Raw genomic sequence first — 22,256 nt, forward strand, 5'->3', positions numbered from 1 at the left:
AAAATATCGTTTAATCAAGTAACGTAAGCTTCCTTCATGGCAGATATCTATTAGGCGGGAGTATCAAAATTAGTAAATTTATGCTCGTCCATGTAGTCTGGCTTATTAGGACGTCGTATGCTTTTTAATTGCCTTGAACAGCGTTCATGTAGTTACAATTGAATTATTCATAAATGTTGTGACGAGTTTTGCGAAAATGCTGACAAAAATTAGATCGCAGCTTTTTATGTTTAAGTTCAAAAATTGATGTTTTATGCATTTTTAGTAACGGTTTAAGCCATAAAACATTAATTTTCGAACGGAAATATGACAATCTGTGATCTGATTTTTTGTCAGCAAACTTTCATCATTGGTTTGCAGATATTTATGCAAAATGTTGATCTTTCAAAGACAAAAAAAAAACAATTGCAAAAACGGTATATCTGTGAGAGTGCAGCTTTAACAGGATCACAGTTAACGGTAAGCTACCGATTTCCAGAACGAATTTAGCTCTGTAGTTTCTTTTGTGTTAGGAATAATAATATTTCGACTGATAAATATATCTTCATTTTTCTAGTTCTTTATTCCATTTGAATTCGCAACAAAACAGAAATACTATACAAATATGTAACTTGTATTTTAAATGTGTGGTGTTTAAATCTGAATACAATTTTGTAAATATCACATTTTATTCCATAAATTTAAAATTTAACATACTTTATTTCTGATTTCATATCACACAGTAACCCTAGAGCGCATGCGCGCATTAACATCCGCAATACTAGGCAAAAGAAATTTCGTGAAAAACTGTTATAATTTTAAATTTCAAAATACGTCAAAGATATGCAGTTAAAGATATATAAGGTAATTGGGTTGATATTTGCGATTGTATCAGTCGTTGCATAGGTCTCGAGCGATATGGACTTTGCGCAAGCAACTCGAAGTTATCCAACCCAGCAAATCAACTGAACGTACTGAATATCCACAATATCGCTTTTTTATATAGTTAGTATTTTGTGTTTTCAGAGGATATCTCTTCACGACTGTATTTCAATATCGTAATAAACATTACAGTATGCTTTTTTCAAATGTCACAGTAAAGAAAATTGTTAAAAAGTAAACCGTAATTAAAAGTGTGTTGAAACCCTGTTGGCTAATATTTAAGCTAAATGCAACGTTACATGATCATTAACACTACGTAATGCATCGCATTAAACTGACATGTAAACATATTATTGAATAAATATCACAATAACTAAATGCATCATTGCTTGTCTACATAGTTTAGCGAAATACTCACCGGCTCCGTTAAGCAAATACTACAAAACATTCACTTAGTCAGAGTAGCAGATACTACAAACATTTCACTTAGTCAGTGTAGCAGATACTACAAAACACTCAATTAGTCAGAGTAGCAGACTCTACAAACATTCACTTAGTCAGTGTAGCAGATACCACAAAACATTCACTTAGTCAGAGTAGCAGATATTACCAAACACTCAATTAGTCAGTGTAGCAGATACTACAAAACACTCACTTAGTCGGTGTAGTAGATACTACAAAACAATCACTTAGTCGGTGTAGTAGATACTACAAAACACTCACTTAGTCAGTGTAGTAGATACTACAAAACACTCACTTAGTCGGTGTAGTAGATACTACAAAACATTCACTTAGTCAGTGTAGCAGATACTACAAAACATTCACTTAGTCAGTGTAGCAGATACTACAAAACATTCACTTAGTCAGTGTAGCATATACTACAAACACTCACTTAGTCAGTGTAGCAGATACTACAAAACATTCACTTAGTCAGTGTAGCAGATACTACAAAACATTCACTTAGTCAGTGTGGCAGATACTACAATACATTCACTTAGTCAGTGTAGCAGATACTACAAAACACTCGCGTAGTCAGTGTAGCATATACTACAAACACTCACTTAGTCAGTGTAGCAGATACTACAAAACATTCACTTAGTCAGTGTAGCAGGTACTACACACACTCACTTAGTCAGTGTAGCAGATACTACAAAACATTGACTTAGTCAGTGTAGCAGATATTACAAATTACTCACTTAGTCAGTGTAGCAGATACTACAAAACAATCACTTAGTCAGTGTAGCAGATATTACAAAATACTCACTTAGTCAGTGTAGCAGATACTACAAAACACTCACTTAGTCAGTGCAGCAGATACTACAAAACACTCACTTAGTCAGTGTAGCAGATATTACAAAAAAACTCACTTAGTCAGTGCAGCAGTATCTACAAAACACTCACTTAGTCAGTGCAGCAGTAACTAAAAAACACTCACTTAGTCAGTGCAGCAGATATTACAAAACACTCACTTTGTCAGTGCAGCAGATACTACACAACACTCACTTACTCTGTGCAGCAGTATCTACAAAACACTCACTTACTCTGTGCAGCAGTATCTACAAAACACTCACTTACTCTGTGTAGCAGTAACTACAAAACACTCACTTACTCTGTGTAGCAGTAACTACAAAACACTCACTTACTCTGTGTAGCAGCAATTACAAAACACTCACTTACTCTGTGTAGCAGCAATTACAAAACACTCACTTACTCTGTGAAGTAGATACTACACGACACTCACTTACTCTGTGTAGTAGATACTACACAACACTCACTTACTCTGTGTAGTAGATAATACACAACATTCACTATGTGTAGTAGATACTACACAACACTCACTAAGTCAAAGTAGCAGTTACTGCAAAACACTCACTTACTCTGTGTAGCAGAGATTGAAATACATTTATGTACACTGTGTGACAAATACTACAAAACACTAACTGTGTAGCAGATACTACAAAACACTCACTAACTGTGTAGCAGGTACTACAAATCACTCACTTAGACTGTGTTGCGGATACTACTTATTAAATATATTTTAAGACAATTGTCAGCTTGAATATGATAGGCTCCATGTAAACGGCATAGTTCAACTTCTAGTAAAACGCGTGCAAATAGAGCACTGCTGGCAAGACAACATCCAATCATTGAGGCAATTCATGGGTTCTTTCCTTCTGCGTATCCCTTGGAGACGAGAGGTCCGCCCTTGTGTAGATTTACCGGGGGCCATACAATGAAGGCAATCCTTGGTCCGCGGGCAGAATACGCTGTCAGAATATCCTTGTTGAATGGATCTCCAGGTTTGTGGGAGAAATCAAGCATCATGGGCGGGTACTGTGATTGCATCAACCAACACAGGCGCACGCACTTCGTTAAAAACTTGAGCCCGTCTTTGTTGTCGAAGATGTCAGCGGGGAACTCTTGTGTACTGTTGATTTTCGAAATCAGTGTCTAGAATAATTTGTGAACACGCTTAAGGACACGTTAAAAGACTGGTATCTGCAGTTTGGTGTTGCATGGATTAACTTATCTACTTTTCATCAAATATACTGACTTAAGGTCCATTTACATTGTACGTCTAGGTTATATTCAATAAACAATGTCAACATACCTTCTTGTAAGGCGTACTTAGAAAACTTATTTTGAATCGGTTTAACTTTTAAGTATAACTCAAACTAATATTTTGACATACCTTAATGTTGAACTGTTCGATGACCATGGGGGCTACATTCTTGCAAAACTCTTTAATTGCTCCCTCAAGCTTCAAACAAAACAAAATATTCTTAAATCGATTTCATCTTAGGGCAACAAAGGTGGTTTTTCGGAAACATTTTTCTATGGGCACATTGCTTGTCCAATGGACTAATTATTTTTCAATATTAGTATACTATTCAATTAACTAATTGTCTTATCTATATATACGTAAATTTCACTCACTGCCTTTTCTTTCCCCTGACATTGTTGCTCGATTGGTTTGTTGCTTCTCACCACGAATGTTTTTGATAATTGTTGAATCTGAACGTCTTGAGTGCGGTTTGTTGTGGCTGCGCTCATACTTGACGCAAACCCTGTCCTTGTCTTAAATACATAACATGTAACATGCACTTTAAATTTGCCGCACATAAATCCCACGTCCGGACCCATGCCATAAGTATAAGAAGCAGTGTTTAAATTCAAATAACAGTAGTTGTAACTTATTAGACACAACCAGTTTTGACAACAGAATGGAAGAAAAAAAAACATGTCAATTGTTGTAGTTTGGAGATACAAGGAAAGAAATAGAGAAGCAACAGGAGGAAAAGAGGAAGAAGAGAAGCAAAAGGAGGAAAAGAGGAAGAGAGATGAAAGTGGTGGAGAAAGATACAAAACGACAGAAATACAGTGTTCGTTTGACAGATAGCGAGGGACATAATGCTCTGACAGGAACAGGATGAATATTAAGAAAGACAGTAAAGTATAGCAATTACATTAGACTGTTTGTATTAACAAAATGTGACATTTTGGGAATCGGAACATACAGGATTACTTCCAGCGGCATTCATCGGAATGTTCAGGGCTCGATTTGGTGTCAATACTTGCGCTGGTAGCTGGTTGACGGAACTAGGAGTCTGAAGAAGTTTAAATACCTTCCATAATTACGGCAGTGCCTTTTCCTAGTATAATGCTATTCAAAGATTAATTTTCTTTAGCGAAACAGGTTTAATACTATTCCTTCGAGCAACCAACATTCAATCAAGCTATGGGAAGTTTATATTGTGCTAACAACTTAACATGTATCGAAAATTGACTAAACAGTGAATGGAGTAATGCAAAGCATTGCTTAATTATGGATTGAATGCCGTATAGTGAATCTGATATATTACATTTACGGGAGAAAATAATAACTGAATTCATCCAGTGTAAACCTGTCCGTCCGATATAGGAGAACCAGCCAGGTCAGGGCTGATCACAAGCTCTGCGACCCTGGCCGACTGTAGCGCCACCCCTTCTTCGCACAGACTGTTACACTTCTGTAAATGAGAAAATAAATATACGGCTTGTTTTCAGCCCAATCTATCCGTCACTTAGAGTCAGGTAGGTATATGGTTGGTGACCAACTCCGCGATCCTGGCTAACAATAGCGTCGCCCCGTCTTCGCACAGGCCGTTACACTTTTGTAAATAAGGAACGGTACTTGATCCATGTTATGTTTCAGCCCGATCTATCCCTCACTGATAGACAGGTAGACTAAAGTGGTCACCAGCTCCCTGGCCCTGCCCAAAAGAAGCACCACCTCTTTTTCTAACAGGTTATTACACGTCTGCAAATCAGGAATTATGCCTTATACATGAACGTTTCAATTACATCTAACCGTTGTATAAAGTCATGTCGGCATGTCTGGTGCCCAGCTCTCCGACCCTAGCCGAGTGCATTCCTACCACTGGCTCTGTATTACGCCTCAGTGGTGTTATTAAATGAACTTATTTTTTTGAAACATATGCAAAGTGTAAACTCCCCTAGCTGCTATCTGGTTAAAACTTATTTTTCTTAATTATATAACTTTCGTTCGAGGGTCTGAAGTAGGCGAAACTGTTATTGAAAGAAGTTGAATCTATCAATAGTTGTGTTTGCATCTTCCATCAGTCCCAGAATGTAGTTACGATTAAGGACAAAAATTGCATGAAGTGCAGATTAACTTTATAACTAACTGCATTATTATACAGACCACAAGAGATGTTTTTTGTTCTATTCTTATTTTTTTTTACCTGGACCAGTTTATACAGTGTTTCAACGGCTTTCTCGTCAGAGATGCGCTCCTTTCTACTTTCTGTAAGGAACGTTAAAGCGTCCGTCCATTCGTCTTCATACAGGCCCTTGAAATTCTGGCCAAGGTTCGTGGGACGATTGTCGTCAGACAGATCCGCGATGTCCGGGTTCCCTTGTTTCAGCAGACGACACTGTATGTCACTTAATCTGTCGAACAATAACATATTTGAAGGATAAAAAGACATATTAACTTATTCCGATAGTGTTTTGACTTCACTATACTTTAATCAATCGCATGCCGTTCGGCAAGTAGCGGACATTTTGTGAGTACTGAATGTATCTTTCGATAGACACGCCAGGGGTGTAGTTTGGTTAAAGTTTACCTGTAGGCATACTTTCTTTTTGGGTTCGGGTCGGTACAATTTGGCGTATATTTTCTACCAGCAAATATATCTAAAAGTACGCCGATTCCCATACATTCTTCTTTGGAGCCTTAAATGTATATGTCAGGGATGTTTATGTCTTAGATTGTCCAGAAAGGATGTGTTGACCGCAGCCTACATGGCCTACAGTGAGTTACGCCCCTGCACGCTGTTATTGTCACTATTGTTATATAATTTACATAGTCTTGCCTTAGCTGGGATCACCCATTCAGTCCAACCTGCCTCCTTTATTGATACAATGTGTTATGTTTCGACAGCACAGTTGGCATTTATTTTAAGTCATTTGTGTTTTTGCCGCCAATGTGCATTCGCACTCAGTACATTGAATGTTCCACTACTCAACGCTGCACGTGTGTAAAGTGTTTTGAAGGTACAACTCTACATCGAGTACATCTACATATGTAATTCAGTGATTGTAATGATGGCCTATGAAGCACACATTTCGTTCATCTCAGCTTCTGACAACAAGAAAAAACCTTATTTGGGGATATACCTATTGAGAGCCTGATCCTTCGCCTTCAGGGCCTCCGCTAGCCGATCTTCGAGGGACTGCGCCTTTTCCTGCAGTCTCTTCACTTCCCGTGATGCTGCCTGGTCAACTCCGGAGTTTTTTGCATCTGGTACATATGTTCTCTAAAAAAGTATATACAAATAGTAAACACGTGCGTGTGCTTTTACTTGCTTTAGAAGGGCGCATAATCGTCAATATCAGCACAAAGCAAACTCAAATGTAAGCAATAAGCTAACCTCATAAATAAGCAATGAAACCCGCCCAGATCGAGCCTCGTTACCGGAATGGTGCATGCTCTGTTATTTGCGTGTGGGACTCTAGGTTTAAAACAACGTATTGGCAATAAAATGTTATTCGAAATTAACGCATAAAACCTGTAACGCTTATTACCACTATCAAATGAGCAGCACCCCCCCCTCCCGAAAAATCGTACACGTTTACGGGAGGGGTGCAGGTCAATACTTTACGCCCCATTAGATACTCCCCCTCTACCGTCAAATCCTAACATTCATATAGCACGTACCTCTACCGTCAAATCCTAACATTCATATAGCACGTACCTCTACCGTCAAATCCTAACATTCATATAGCACGTACCTCTACCGTCAAATCCTAACATTCATATAGCACGTACCTCTACCGTCAAATCCTAACATTCATATAGCACGTACCTCTACCGTCAAATCCTAACATTCATATAGCACGTACCTCTACCGTCAAATCCTAACATTCATATAGCACGTACCTCTACCGTCAAATCCTAACATTCATATAGCACGTACCTCTACCGTCAAATCCTACCATTCATATAGCACGTACCTCTACCGTCAAATCCTACCATTCATATAGCACGTACCTCTACCGTCAAATCCTAACATTCATATAGCACGTACCTCTACCGTCAAATCCTATCATTCATATAGCACGTACCTCTACCGTCAAATCCTATCATTCATATAGCACGTACCTCTACCGTCAAATCCTACCATTCATATAGCACGTACCTCTACCGTCAAATCCTAACATCCATATAGCACGTACCTCTACCGTCAAATCCTACCATTCATATAGCCCGTACCTCTACCGTCAAATCCTACCATTCATATAGCCCGTACCTCTACCGTCAAATCCTACCATTCATATAGCACGTACCTCTACCGTCAAATCCTAACATTCATATAGCACGTACCTCTACCGTCGTCAAACCCTACCATTCATATAGCACGTACCTCTACCGTCGTCAAATCCTACCATTCATATAGCGCGTACCTCTACCGTCAAATCCTACCATTCATATAGCACGTAGTAACATCATACCTTCATGTTGGTGCAGAAGTCAACAGTTTCATTCATACATCTGAGGAATTCGTCAAAAGCTCCCTTTGGATTTTTCTGTATAGTCCCTGGGTTATCTCTAAAAACTTTCAGTCTCTTCCGAATTTCCATCAATTTTTCAGAAGCTGCTTTGCTGTCATTATGTATACGTTGTGCCCATTGTTGTGAATTAGACATGATTAATACTCTACAACGGAAAAAACATAATGTCAATCTAAGTTGTGTGTTTTATCTGACCTTGAATGCAGTAAATTATTGATGTCCATGAATTACTTCCTGAATGTGTATGCTAAATTTCACGCGATGTACAAACTCATGATAACTCGTATAATCCGTGCAATGCACTTCTATAATACATATCTAAAATAGCACGAACAGTTAAAGAAAAATAAATAAACTTTGAACTAGTGTTCATGTTATTGCAAAAATGCAATCCATACTTTATATAAGTGTAAAAAACTAGCAATACGTCATCATTGATGTTTTCTAAATCTATGGACATACTTTTAAAGTAAGATCAATCAAAATAGTCACTACAACGATTAATATTGTATTGTTTTACACACCTGATCAACAAATCATTTTGTAAGATCGAAAACCAAATAACTGAACGCGGAAGTAAATTACTAAAGCCTTTCCACGAACAATTTATATAGTTTGTGGAAAACAAGACGAATGAATCACATCCGTCGATATTTAAAGTGACACTCTTATTCAAAATCAATACATACACATGTATAACAAACATAAATTTTGACTGATTAACCTTTAACTTAGCACTAAATTATGCATTTATGGTAAATATTAAATACTGGTAACAAGATTGTAACCGAGTACTTATAAGCTAAAAACGAACAAATATTAAATGATTGGTGAATGCTAAAAGATTTATTGCAACCTTCTATAGTCTCACAAGGTAGAAATACCGCGTTTTAGGCAGATTTCTTTCAAATTAAACTCCGTATCCTTCATAAGAACCATTCTTTTTGACATTTATTCATCCTTTTAAGAAGATTAAAACAATAGTATTAATTGTGATAAAAAATTGGGAGTAAAAGTGCATCTTTAACTATTCGTTTAAACAATTCGTCGTTATCTATCCGTCAATCAGTATAACCCAATCAAGTTAAATCAAGTTGAAACAAGGCAAAACAAGTTAATTTATCAATCTTATTTTGATAGACCCATTGCATTATGCATGCGCAACGACTTAAAGGGACATGCTCATGATTTGGGACGAATGTTTTTTCACCGTTATGCATCATAAAACACTATTTTAATTATTTTCTCTCTGATACCGAACTTGCAGAAAAAGATACAATCAAAGTATAAAAGCCTGGTTGTAGTGGGGAGCGAAGTTCCCACGGCGGAAAAGTCAAGAACAAAATACATGTAGAAGACTGACTCTATAATAGGCGAGGGATATTTTTACGTTGGAAGCATTTTGTTTTATCGCGTTACTAACGCTATTCAAAATGTTGAGTTAAAGGATAATATTTGCATTAGCTAAATTGCCAAAGTTTAAATGTCATTGAAGAAAAAGAACGAAAGAAAACGCTAAAAATTCACCATAACAGACAGAAATTGTTAAAATGTTCTGGTGGGGGTGGGGTGGTGGGGGGGGGGGGGGCAAAACCCGCTGCCTACATCTTACACCATATACATTTCGCTTTCGGGGGAGATGCGTGTGTGTGCGTGTGACGAAAAATGTGACGTTATAGACGAATTTAGAAACAATAACGTTCAACAAGAGAAAGAAAAATATATAAACGTTTTCAGAAGACGCACTTGAGGTTTAAATTTCTTAGCAGTAAACGAAGAATTGGTGAAACTATCGGTTATTGTAGCTGGAACGCAAACATATGAGAGACGTCTCAAAAAGACGTCAGTGGTATATTTTGAGGAGTCATAGTTTCAAAACTGTTACGAATATTGAAAATGTAAAAACAGTTCCTAATTGGGCATATGCTATTCTATTCGTATACCAATTTTCAGACAGTAACTCGAAAAAAAAATCATAGTCGCGTTCCACCTTAAGTTGTGTCCTCTCTGACGTCAACTCCTGGAACCGCCCCAGATTTTAGTATATATTTCAACGTCTTTTCAAGAGTTCCGACCGTCAGTATGTTAGTTTAAAAGCAACTTATGATTTTCCACACTTAAATTCGTCATTAAAAGGACTTCATTTAACAAAACCTAAGCGAGCCCCTTAAAGAAAATAAAACTTGCTTAAGAACGCATTGATTCTTTATTCAATTTATGTATTTTGCAACTATTTTACAAACCTTAAGGGTGCAATGTACTAATATTACCAGACAATATATCAAAAAAACAAACACAAAGTTATCGCTTTTTACAACCAACAATAACAGTAGATACACACAACAACTTGCGATTAACGTTAAACATTCAAAATATAAGGTCACAGTAAATAAAAGGTTTCACATTCTTACACAATATACATGTGTTTCACAGTTTCTAAACTTAATTACACAAATAATACACTTTATTTCAGAAAATTAAACGTGGCTTTCTTGGTTTTACCACTTTTCTCCTCCTTCGCTATTACAGTCAGTTCTGTGCCGCCAAATATCATGCTGACGAACACCCCTGTCTCTCTACTTTTCTCGTGCGGAACTTCTACCTCGAGTTTTCCGAGGAATGTGCACTCGGCACCGTCAACAAACTTTGGGTCATCTTCCGGGGAAGTATATATGTCAAAATCAAGGGATATCTGGTCTTCTTCTAGTTTCGAATACCGCGAAGTTGATTGTGCTTGGCCAACGACTAATTCGTCCCCTTTTTTCACATGTCTTGCGAAGATATCCTTACATTTTTTTCTGCTCCCGAGCCGTACAAGTTTACCTTGGGGATGCTCGGAAGGGTTAAAGTCCCGGTACACGCTAATACCATAGGAACATTTGGCAATCCTCGAAGCAATCGTCAACGGATCGTGTCCAAACATGACGGCACCTTTCAGCACAGCCAATCCAGCATTTTCAGGTATGATTAACCTTTTATCGCCAAAGGCAGCTTTCATTTGTTCTTGGAGCATCATAGACTCGGAAAATCCACCGACCATCAAAATTGTGTTTGTTCCAGCGCTCGCTGGTTGTTTCAACAAATTTCGGACATGTTCAATCGTCTTTTCACAAGATTCTTTAAACCAGCTTCTTATAACATCACAGTCAATCCTCAATTTTCCAGCTGTATAGGTAACTTTCCCTGCAAATTCTTTATTGTCTTTGATAGCATCTTGTGGACTCTTCTTCATCAACTTTGTGTATAAATCACTCAGGGTCACAGGGAGTTTGAACGTTTCTTTTCCTACTTTACTCACTGAAATACTTCGTTTCTTTAATTCAAATTCCCTCTGTAAGTCTACTAAATCGTCAACATGATTTTTCTTGAATTCTTCGTAACTTTTACCTCCTGTAAAGAACCATAAAACATAATGCTAGCAACAGTCTCTGAAACAAACATTCAATTAATCTTTGTTCAATCATGCAATAAACGGCACGTGTATATTGTATTTTATAATACATATATGATGCTTTGTCTCAAATACATGCTTACGCACTAGCGCCCAAATTAATCAAGATATCTAAACAATAGAACGCTGTATTTGTATTAACAATGACCAAATACTTACCAAATAGTTTAATAATGAAGTCCTCGAATGCCTTGTCCACCATAGTACCTCCCCACGCCCCACCACTGGCCAAGTTGAGCTCCTTCAGGTGACCTTCGTCAATTACCTCGTGGACGGTGATGTCAATTGTGCCGCCTGAACATTTGAGAAGAAAAATTAAACACTCAATATACGACAACCTGAAAAGAATACTTTCACGATTTTAATGGTCAGACTAAAAAAAACGTGTAAAATGTGAACAAAGTACAATTACAAACATCCACAAAAAATAGCTCTATTATTAATATTATTTGAAAATGTGACAGAAAATATTTTAGCTTCCAGGAAAAGCATTAGTAACGCTTTTGGGAATTAAAGTATGTAAGGCCTGGATTGACTAAATTCTGTGCACATGATTATCTGAAAGTTGCTGTTTGGTCTTTGTTCATAAAAGAAAGTAAACTATTGAACTCAATTTAAAAAATTCAAAATCAAGTAACTAACATCATCTCTGTTGCAAGTACCTTTGAAAAACCGTTTTATTCACATAACTTGAGATCGCATGAAGCCAAACCTGCATTTACGATTACTGGGCTGGTATTTATTAAACATCTTAATTCCTTTCCTATCTTAAGTCACTTTTTTAACTGATCTTATGAAATACACTAAATACTTTCTAATATACTTTATATTCATTAACTTTATTGAAAGCACATATTTTTACAAATTTCAAAGAAACAATTACTGAACATATTTAGAAGACTAAACATTATAAAATTATTTCAACTAATATGTTCTAGCTAGTTTTTCTTTCCATGGGAAATATCAAACGCTTACCTCCTGCATTAACCACCATATACTTCGTTCCTATCGGAAAAGCAGAAATCTGCGGCGACTTATTGACAGCAGGTTTTCCAGTAATTGCCATCTTGTCAACAGGAACGTGCATACAGAACAGCGAGGCTGCTTCAGGTTCAAGTGCTATTGTTAGGCGGCTACCATTAAGGCCGGTCTGTGGATGACATTGATGCGGTAAACGAAAATGTCTATACTCGTAAAATATATTGGTATTTGAACAAATGTTAACAGTTTGATTATCCGAAACCAGTTCAATACCAATTGCGTCTCTGACGTCTTGCATGTGCTTTTTTTCTATCGATTTACAATTAAGCTTTAGGATTACGGCATTACGTTTGATCATAATATAGGCGCTTGGCGACTGGGCTTTCAATTTGTATGTTAAAATAAAATGTAGTATCATTTGTTAGAAATAACCGAATATTGTATTTTGTATTTACTTTTAAAGTAAATACCTTCTCTGCAGCTTCCCTCATGAACTGCTTTGAGGCGTCGTTCCATATGGCGGGAACTGTTATCACCCAATGAATGTCTGTTTCTTTGATCTGCGTAACTCTGAAACAGTATGTAATCGTTTGTTTGTCAATTACAAAATGACATGTTTCATAAGGGAAATTATCTTTGATGACTTGCTTGGTACAATTTGAAAATGTTATTTAACGGAACGATAAACAGTTTCGAAAGGAGTTGTTGTTTTTTTAAAATGGGAGTAGTGCCACACTTAATTGCGAATGAGTTCATTCATGTTTAATATAAGTAAAATTCCAGTACAAATATTCTTGATGTTTCTTCCTAGTTGATAAGTAAGCAAAGTTTAGTTTTGCCAATGGCTAGTGGGTTTGACTTTTGTTTTTTTAAATCGCATTTGATAATTAACCTACCTTTTATTAACTAGTTTTCTGAACTGACAAGTATTTAATACAGATGCTAAATACTTCTATCGCATTCATCTTTCTCCCTTGTTCGTCTTCAATCTCTGTACTCCTCATTAAATTCTGAAAGGAATAAATCAATTTGAAAATGTAGCATACAAATTCTAACAAATAACCGAACTTAATCCTAACACAAATCGATCCAATTTATTGCCAACCTGTTCGTTTAATTCGTTGTGTATACTATCCACCTATTTTCGTACGTTTGTGTTGATATCTTATCAGCTTGTCAAGAGTAGTGGCTATTGCTTAAAGATGCACTCTTACTCCCAAATAAGATGTACCACAATTATTACAATTGTTTTGGTATACCAAAAGGGATGAATAAATGTCGAAAACAATGGTTCTTATGAAAGATACCGAGTTTCATTTGAGAGAAAGGCGCAAAGAACATGTTATTTCTACCTTATAAGACTATAGTAGATCACTGTAAATAGGTTATGGTAACTTGTTAGTTGAGTTTAATACAGATTACAATTATTCTCCTTTGTTAACCCAAAAATATTCAAACGTGGTATGATAACTTAACATCCCAACCAAAAATGGAATACTATAGTAGATTTAAAAAAGAATTTTTATTTGAAGAATATTAATCGTGTGTCAAAAATGATAAACACCGAAAAGAATTATCAGAATTTAGACTGTCATCTCATTCACTGGAAATAGAGACTGGTCGATATACGAATATTAACAGAGAAAACAGAAAATGTAAACTCTGTTCACATGATACTGTGGAGTCTGAATACCATTTTCTACTTTGTTGTACAGCCTATTCAGATCTTAGAAAAAACAAACATCATATTCAATTTAATTGGCCAAATATGGCTAAATTTAAATATTTGATGTTAGTAAAGAGGGATTTTTTCAAAACTTAGCTTTAAACAAAAGTTTATATATAGTGCTATGAAATTAAGACAAGAAAAGCTAGAAGTTTAGCTGCTTCTATTGGTTATTTTTTCGTATATATTTTCGTATATATTATTAGGATATTGCTTTTGTGAATATATATCTAATGTTATCACATAATTGCTTTATAAATCAATATACTTTTGTGTCTTGGCCATAATTAGATACTTTGTAAATTGCCAAAGGCAAACATGCCGATTCGCCAATAAACTCTTGAAACTCTTGTAAATATTTAAGCACTCATCAATCATTAAATATTATTGCATTTTCAGCTATTAAATACACGGTTACACTCATTTTTATTAGTAATTAATATTTTGCATAAATATATTACTTAGTAAGTAGTAAAAGGTTTATCACTCAAAATGTATGTTTGTTTCACATGTGTATGTATTGATTTTGATAAGTGTCAATATAACCAGCGTGTTAAACAGTAAGATTAGCCGACACTCATATACAACTACAAAATCTTACTTTTGTTTTGTACAATTTCATCTTTAATCTTCTGAAGTAGAAGTGCTCTTTGTGAAATAATTTTCCATCGTTTCTCTCAGCGTCCTGCGCCGCAAGTTCTCCGTATTGACTTTCCGCGTCATATCCAAACGCCTTAAACGTCCTGTCAGGGTTCAGTAAAAGCACGGTCGGCGTTTTATTAGAAATCAATTGTCCCCCAGCCACCCAGTTTGAGTTGATGGTCACTCTAGATGGGTTTTCATTAAAATCGTGGTTCATGGAATAAGCGTATCGAGAAAACGTAGTACCAAAGTCGATAGCTGCTACTACCAACTTGTTAGAGACGGTTTTCTTCGGTTTAGACGAGCTAGACATAATTATTCCTCCTTTATGTGTGTTAAAATAGCACGTATAAGTCCTATTTATTTCAAATGCATTCCAATAAATCACTTATAATAGGAAATGATTTTTCTACTTTCGATTTCGTCCTTAATTATTAGCCTTATTCAATGTCTTTATCACTTTCCTATGAGTTTCGTTTTCAACAATGATTACTCAGTTTGAAAAACAATCTGATAAATGTTGATATATTTATTTAATATTTAGGTATATATCCTGATTTGCCAATACTGGTTTAATGTCAATAACAACGCATATAGTCAATATGAATAAAGATTTCTCATCCAGGAAGTAAATAAGTATTCGTTGTTATTGGAAGCTTTATCGCGGCGCACTTAACATACATAATGTCTCAATCGATAACATTCAAATACCGAAATCTTTTTGTAATTTAAACGTCAAGTATTGTTAGATTTTGCAAACACATATATACATTCACATTCACATTTTATTGCCACGGTTTCATTTGTTACAACCAGCAATCCACGTGACAAATGATAAACCTTAATATATATCACATAATATCACATGGCAAGCAATACACATGTTGTGATAACAAAATAAAAGATATGAAGAAGTCATAAATGTAAAGTAGATTATATGGTCATTGTTTCGTACGTATTTAAGGGCAAAAGTGGGTGGGGAAGGTCAAAAACGTTTAAAAAGTTTATGTTTTATTTATTTGAGGAGCGATCATTTTGGGGAATGAAACATATATTCTTTGTGACATGTTTTGGGGTAGTAAGGAGTTAAACAAATTTTACCAAAGAAGATTTTTTTCAGATCTTGGATCAAGCAGCATTCACATTACACTGTAAGGGAGCAAAAACAATCACGTGACCACAAATGCGAACGACCACGAAGAAATTGAGACAACAAAACGTATGTTTTTGACGTTGTCTTTATTATCTAGAATCGAATAAAAACAAGACCTAGCCCATGGTACGGCACATAATTTCCGATTTCATGTGGTATACTGTCTGATATTCTTTGTGTCGTAGTTTTTGAAACATTCATAACAAATTTGGAATCGAGGATGCAGACGACCACATATTTTGTATATCTTGCAAAAACAATAACAAAACGGCTAGTTTCACCTGGTTCTTTACGAAAAAAACTTATTAAAGCAAATATATACCATTAAGAGTACATTTGCAAGGGGTATTGATGTTTCTGAAGGCAATATTAAAATATCAAATTATGCGAACGACCACACTCGAGAATTTTAGGCGAACGACCACACTTTTAAAATTAAATTTGAAGGGGGTGCAAATAAAGCCTTCGTGATCTCAATGTTTTTTTTTCTATTCGCAGGACATATGTATTCGCACAGGACGCACACACGTGTATAATTTTCTCGACAAATCAAACATGTCAACACCAGAATGTGACCGAGAATGTGCGGCATGCGTTTCAAGGCATTCGACCATTGTAAAGGAGATTATTGTCAAGTAAGATGCTGAAAGAAGTCACTTTAGGATGTGTGTCTAAAATGAAAAAATACTAGGGCAATTTTCGGATGCCAAGATCTAACGTACAATTGATAGGGCTAAAACCCACCCAAATCCCATGTCACGAATATCTCTAAGTATGTCAATCGTTAAACTTGTTAAAACACCAAATATTATATTGTAAGATGAAGAAAACATACATAATTTATCTCATCCACACATTTCAGGGACCGTATGTTCGATATACGTTCGACGAAAAGGAAGAAGAGTGGTACAGTATATTTGGATCGAAATTCATTACAAAAAGGGCACTGGGTGTCAGAAGGGAAAAGGCGAGGAGAAATAATTGAAAAACGTTAGTTACATCCTAAATGGGATTCCTAAACATTCAATGTTGACTATCGATATGATCATATGGAACTTCTAATGCTACTGGGTAGTTCATTTATAGCCGGCGAATGACGTGTGTAGTCATTACTCAATTACAAGTTGTTTCTGATTAAATATGTGTTGTGCCTTTATCCTTTATTGACACGTCACTTATATGGCAATAATCAGTGTTATTATATGGCAATAATAGTGATGATTAATCAAATAAAACTGATATTTGATATACAAACGGATCACAGTAAACACAGAGTATGAATCAAATCAATATGAAACAAAAAATATCCGCATTTGTTTGTGAAACAATTGCATTTATAAGATTGATAAAGCATGTAATACTGATCAGGCTTTTTACATGTAAAACTTAAACATACAAATGTAATCACAGAGCAAATCACAAAAAGTGAAATGAATCACCTACAATAATCTTTTATGCTAACCTATCGACTCAAAATAATGCAAGAATTTACTAATTAAGTTCTGAAAAAAAATATCACAAAAATGAAATTAATCACAGTGCAATCATCTTTTATAATAAGAGCTGTCACAGAGACAGCGCGCTCAACTGTTCCGTCGTTTTTGGACGGTGCCCCTCAGGGCCCGTCCTAAGTAGGCACATCAGCCGAGCAAATTACAAGCCAAAGAACGCCAGAGCGCTCAGTAAATAGTTCTCATCATTTTTTTGAATACACAGCTGATTTAAAGTGGCTGTTACATAGTTTTTTTTCTAAAATGTCTGGGCGAATAGTGAGAGCAGTGGGTCATGTATAATTTATTGCCAATTGGTACTGAAATCAAATTTTTATATTGATAAATCATTTCGCCAATATTGACTACTACATGGAAATAGTTCCACTACATTACTACAAAAATGCATTCGGAACTCCTCGGCCATTTTACTGTATCGATAAAAATAAATCCGTAAATGTTTCGAACTGAATACTGAAGTACATTGTTGCTAAACATAATTAATTCAATACTTTGAACTATCGAAATATTTTAAAATCTATATCATGCTGTAGACTCTTTAAGTAAAATCATTAAAATATGATGTGTTAATGGCATGACCCAAAATGACCCGGTTTATCCAAGATGGCGGATGAATCAAAACATGTCCGTGGAATTTCCGATGTCAAATTGGATTTAAGGCATCACACTCGAGTTTTACAATGGATTGTTAGTGCTAAAAAGGAGAAGTAAAAATAATTAATTGAATAACATCATCACCTTGTGGTCAAATTGGCTGAATTTAACGCAATACAATTAATGACTGATATACATCTGGTGAAAGGTCACCCACGACTAAAAGTAAGTTGCAGTAAAACACGGAAATACAAACTTAGTGAAAATCAAAAAAGCAATGACATCGTTTTGCTTCGTGCCAATAATTGTTGCAAATATTGATGTGAAAAATAATGATAATATAAATAACTCGAAACAACTTGCATCTGCGTCACAGTTGTCATCTTCCTGCATAAAACATACATTACAGTACAGTAGGTACTTCAGATTTTCTTTAAAATGCACCAGTCAATTGTAACCACGGCCAACCCAGGTCCGGGGATATACGGTGAATAGCCGGTGAAATGGGTCGTGTTTATGCTTGTCAGGTGGCCCCATATTGCCTAGTCCAACTGCACATTGCCGGGTGAATGCGGTGGTTTTGTCTGTTTTAAATACAGCGGGTAATTGGCCTTGCCTAGAGTCCCCGGGGTGCAGGGACTTTGGTGGGGATTTTACCAACTGTTCGTCTCCGCATGGCATGGAATCTAGCCGGTGTTGGCTGTACTGAAAGTCCAAGTCTCCGCTATTCCCAAAATCTGAGGGTGGGGGGGGTGGGGGTTGTCGTGGTTACAATTGACTGACCAGTGCATAATTTGGTTCCCTTTATGCCATGTTGATCTGATTCCTACCATAGTAAAATATTTTTCTTCAACTGTAACAACACTTCTATATTTAACATTGCATTGCAAAATAGGAACACGAAAGTTTCACATAATTTATCTTTAGCCAATATCATTGTTTAATCACACAAGTGTGTATAATTACACAAGTGTTTCATTAAACACTTAAATTCCGATCAGCTTCTGTCAACATAGCATTGCCATTTTGGACCTATCTAGCTGATGCGCGTCATCTTGAAGCTCAATATACATCAAGTCGAAAATTATAGATGTGTTCACTATGTGACGTGCCATATCAAAAATGGTAAAAAATCATTTAATGTACAATTATTTGAACTAAATAAACTTAGTGCTTGAAATGTCATTCTTAGCTAGGAGAAAAAGTTGGATGTGGACATGAAGACTCGCCAAAACAAAACTTGTCGAAGACTTTGAAGTTGCTGTTTATTTGGACTAGTCAAGTATTAAACTTTTCAACAAGATAAAGTTACTATAAATGATCCTGGCATTAGGACATGGAGCTAGCCTGTCTGTATTATCTGGATGGTGCTAAGCCCCTGGTGAGCCTTAAATGCCTTGATTTGAAATCTGCCACTTAATTATTCTCTATCATTGTCTACACATTTTTTAGGTAAGTGTGAAATACAGTATCTTTTGTATGTTAAAATTAACAATGGTAAAAGATTGTGCATGCTGGGGATATCGATATTGTATTTATGCATATAGCTCTACGGATATTTACAGTGTTTAAATAACTCAAAAGGGTCTTACTCAATGAAAAAAAAATCAAAATACTAGAATGTAGACAGGATTTTGATATTTTTTGGCAATTAATTAAATTCAAGGGTGTAGCCAGGCTGTACTAAATGTGAGAGGCTATGGGATGGGGAATCCCTGTAACCGTAGGAGGTTAGGGGGGGGGGGGGCTGCTCCCCACGGAACTTTTTTTAAGTGATTTTTAAGGCTGTGTTAGCTATCTAGCACAGAGAAACAATGCTTTCTATAGCTGATCTACCCTTTAAGGTTTTATTCTGATGTCAAAACATAACCCTCGACTTTGATGCCATGTTTGACCATTTTTTTCATTTTTCAAATTGATGTTACGCATGTGCGTAAGTGTGTAACGCTGGCTACGCCCCTGAAATTGTTCTGTTGCAATTTTGGGCAAATCATTCTCATGTAAGAGACGGTTTTCTTCGATTTAGACGAGCTAGACATAATTATTCCTGATTTGTGTGTGTAAAATAGCACGTTTATATCTTATTTATTTCAAACGCATTTCAATAATTCACTTATAGTAGGAAATGATTTTTCTACTTTCGATTTCGTCCTATTATTAGCCTTATTTAATGTCTTATCACTTTCCTATGAGTTTCGTATTCAACAATGATAACACAGTTTGAAAAACAATCTGATAATTGTTGAACTATTTATTGAAATATTTACGTATATCCCGATTTGCCAATACTGGTATAATGTCAATGGCACCGCATATAGTCAGTATGATCAAAGATTACTCGACCAGGAAGTAAATATAAAGTATTCGTTGTTATTGGAAGCTTTATAGCGGCGCACTTAACATATATAATGTCTCAATCGATAACATTCAAATACCGAAATCTTTTTGTAATTTGAACGTTAAGTATTCAAATTTTACAAACAGACACGCACGCACACACACTCTCAATTTCACATTTTATTGCCACGGTTACATGTGTTACAACCGGCAATCCACGTGACAAATATTAAACCTTAATATTTATCTCATATTATCACATGGCAAGCAATATACATGTTATAGAAGATATGAAGAAGTCGTAAGGTAAAGTCGATTACATGGTCATTGTTTCGTACGTATTAAAGGGCAAAAGTGGGTGGTAAAGGAAAAAAACTAAGACGTTTAAAAAGTCCATGTATTTTTTAGTTTTGTGGAGCGATCTCTTTTGGGAGTGAAACATATGTTCTAAGTGGCATGTTTTACAAAAGAAGATTTATCAGATTTTGGATAAAAAAGCGCTGATTCACATTTTTTTCGGAAAAGTCTGTCGACATAATTACTTTGGGGTTTTTTTATGTCAAAATGCCACAGACTACATATTTAACAATGTCTTGAGAGTAATTTATGGTATTTTGTCAAACAAGAAAGTTATTTAGAAACATAATGAAAAATAGTGGATGAATTTCTTTTTAATTGAAAGTCTAATAAAATATTCTTTCGTAATAAATACTCGATTCCTTATATATAGATTTTTATGGTGCAACGGATATATGATTCATGCTTGTTAAATATTGAACCTCAAAACTAAATATAATTTTTATAAATATTTTAATTTTTGGACCTTCAATCGACATCTGCTTCGCTGCAGGCCCTAAATTTAAAGGCCAAGTTTAATCCTTCTAAAAAACAACAACGTGTATTTGTAGACAAACTCTTTTAAATGATCTTAATCTAATTGCCTAATCGTCTTATCAGATCTCAAATCTGAGTATCCTGCTATGCAGTTTCAGGGGTTTTACTATTAAAATGCATCCCAAATGGGCCTGAGCCAAGAAACGAATACACAGGAAATTGGCCCCTACTGTGATACCAGTGCAATTAGCAGGGGATGCACATCAGGGGATTTTCATGCCTTCATTAACATTCCCTTAAATTAGACCTTTTAAACGCGTTCAATATACAGGTGTCAATTAAATCTGCCCTCGGGGCACTTGCTTAAATTTCCTGTAATCCCATGATGGGACCCCCTGGCTCCGCGATCGATCAACACAACGTTTTCGTTTAAAATAGTGAGCAATTTCGGGGGAAGATAGTTATGTGGGCACATATCTGACTCTATTCTGGCATTTTTCTCATTAAAAGAAATACAATAAGGCATCACAAAATAATAAGTTTAAAAAAAATGTTATTTATAAGGTCCCCCCCCCCAAACCCCCGCCTTACTTCCAAAAATTGCCCAAGTCAACATCTTATGAAACTATGGTAAAATGAATATGCATAAGAAACACCAAAATGCAGACCATTTTTTTACTTAAATAGTACAATGTCTTTTAAGGGGAAGGACGGAAAAGAAAAGATGTGTTTTGCGTAAGAAGTGAATATAAAATCTCGTATACTGTTTGTAATAAAATTGAACGAAAATAACGCCGACCAGCAACTGTGTATGACCAACCAGCATACCAAGTTTGATCTCCCTTGGCCCAACCGGTTTTCACTATTTGAGCCGAAACAGATTGTCAGCTCAAGTTTGCCATGACATTGATCTTTGACTCACTGACCACAAAATCAACAACAAGGGTTCGTACTGGTCATGACCAACATTCCGATCAAGCTATTTTTTTTATCAGAAACCGGTTGTACGGACGAGCGACAGGTCCGATACCAATATGCAGCTCTTATACACGCCATTTTAAGGTTGTGTTTTTCGCTGTTCTTTTTACT

General features: G+C 35.8%; 2 protein-coding genes across 2 annotated transcripts; both read right to left on the bottom strand.

Moving 5' to 3' along the window:
- Positions 1-543: 543 nt before the first annotated feature.
- On the bottom strand, positions 544-8,571 carry LOC128227704 (uncharacterized). Its single transcript, XM_052938474.1, has 9 exons — positions 8,463-8,571; positions 7,879-8,083; positions 6,544-6,683; positions 5,607-5,814; positions 4,767-4,871; positions 4,380-4,469; positions 3,799-3,939; positions 3,554-3,622; positions 544-3,312 (listed from the first exon to the last, which is right to left on the bottom strand). The coding sequence occupies exons 2-9, from the start codon at positions 8,071-8,073 to the stop codon at positions 3,019-3,021; spliced, it is 1,242 nt and encodes a 413-aa protein (XP_052794434.1). The 5' UTR covers positions 8,074-8,083; positions 8,463-8,571; the 3' UTR covers positions 544-3,018.
- Positions 8,572-10,148: 1,577 nt separating this feature from the next.
- LOC128227707 (heat shock 70 kDa protein 12A-like) lies at positions 10,149-15,344 on the bottom strand. The gene is made up of 6 exons (XM_052938477.1): positions 14,698-15,344; positions 13,278-13,380; positions 12,841-12,938; positions 12,365-12,539; positions 11,549-11,683; positions 10,149-11,328 (listed from the first exon to the last, which is right to left on the bottom strand). Exons 1-6 carry the CDS (start codon positions 15,049-15,051, stop codon positions 10,403-10,405), a joined length of 1,791 nt encoding a protein of 596 aa, XP_052794437.1. The 5' UTR covers positions 15,052-15,344; the 3' UTR covers positions 10,149-10,402.
- Between the last annotated feature and the right edge of the window lie 6,912 nt (positions 15,345-22,256).

The sequence above is a fragment of the Mya arenaria genome, chromosome 3 (genome assembly GCF_026914265.1).
Source record: "Mya arenaria isolate MELC-2E11 chromosome 3, ASM2691426v1".
Taxonomy (NCBI): Eukaryota; Metazoa; Mollusca; class Bivalvia; order Myida; family Myidae; genus Mya; species Mya arenaria.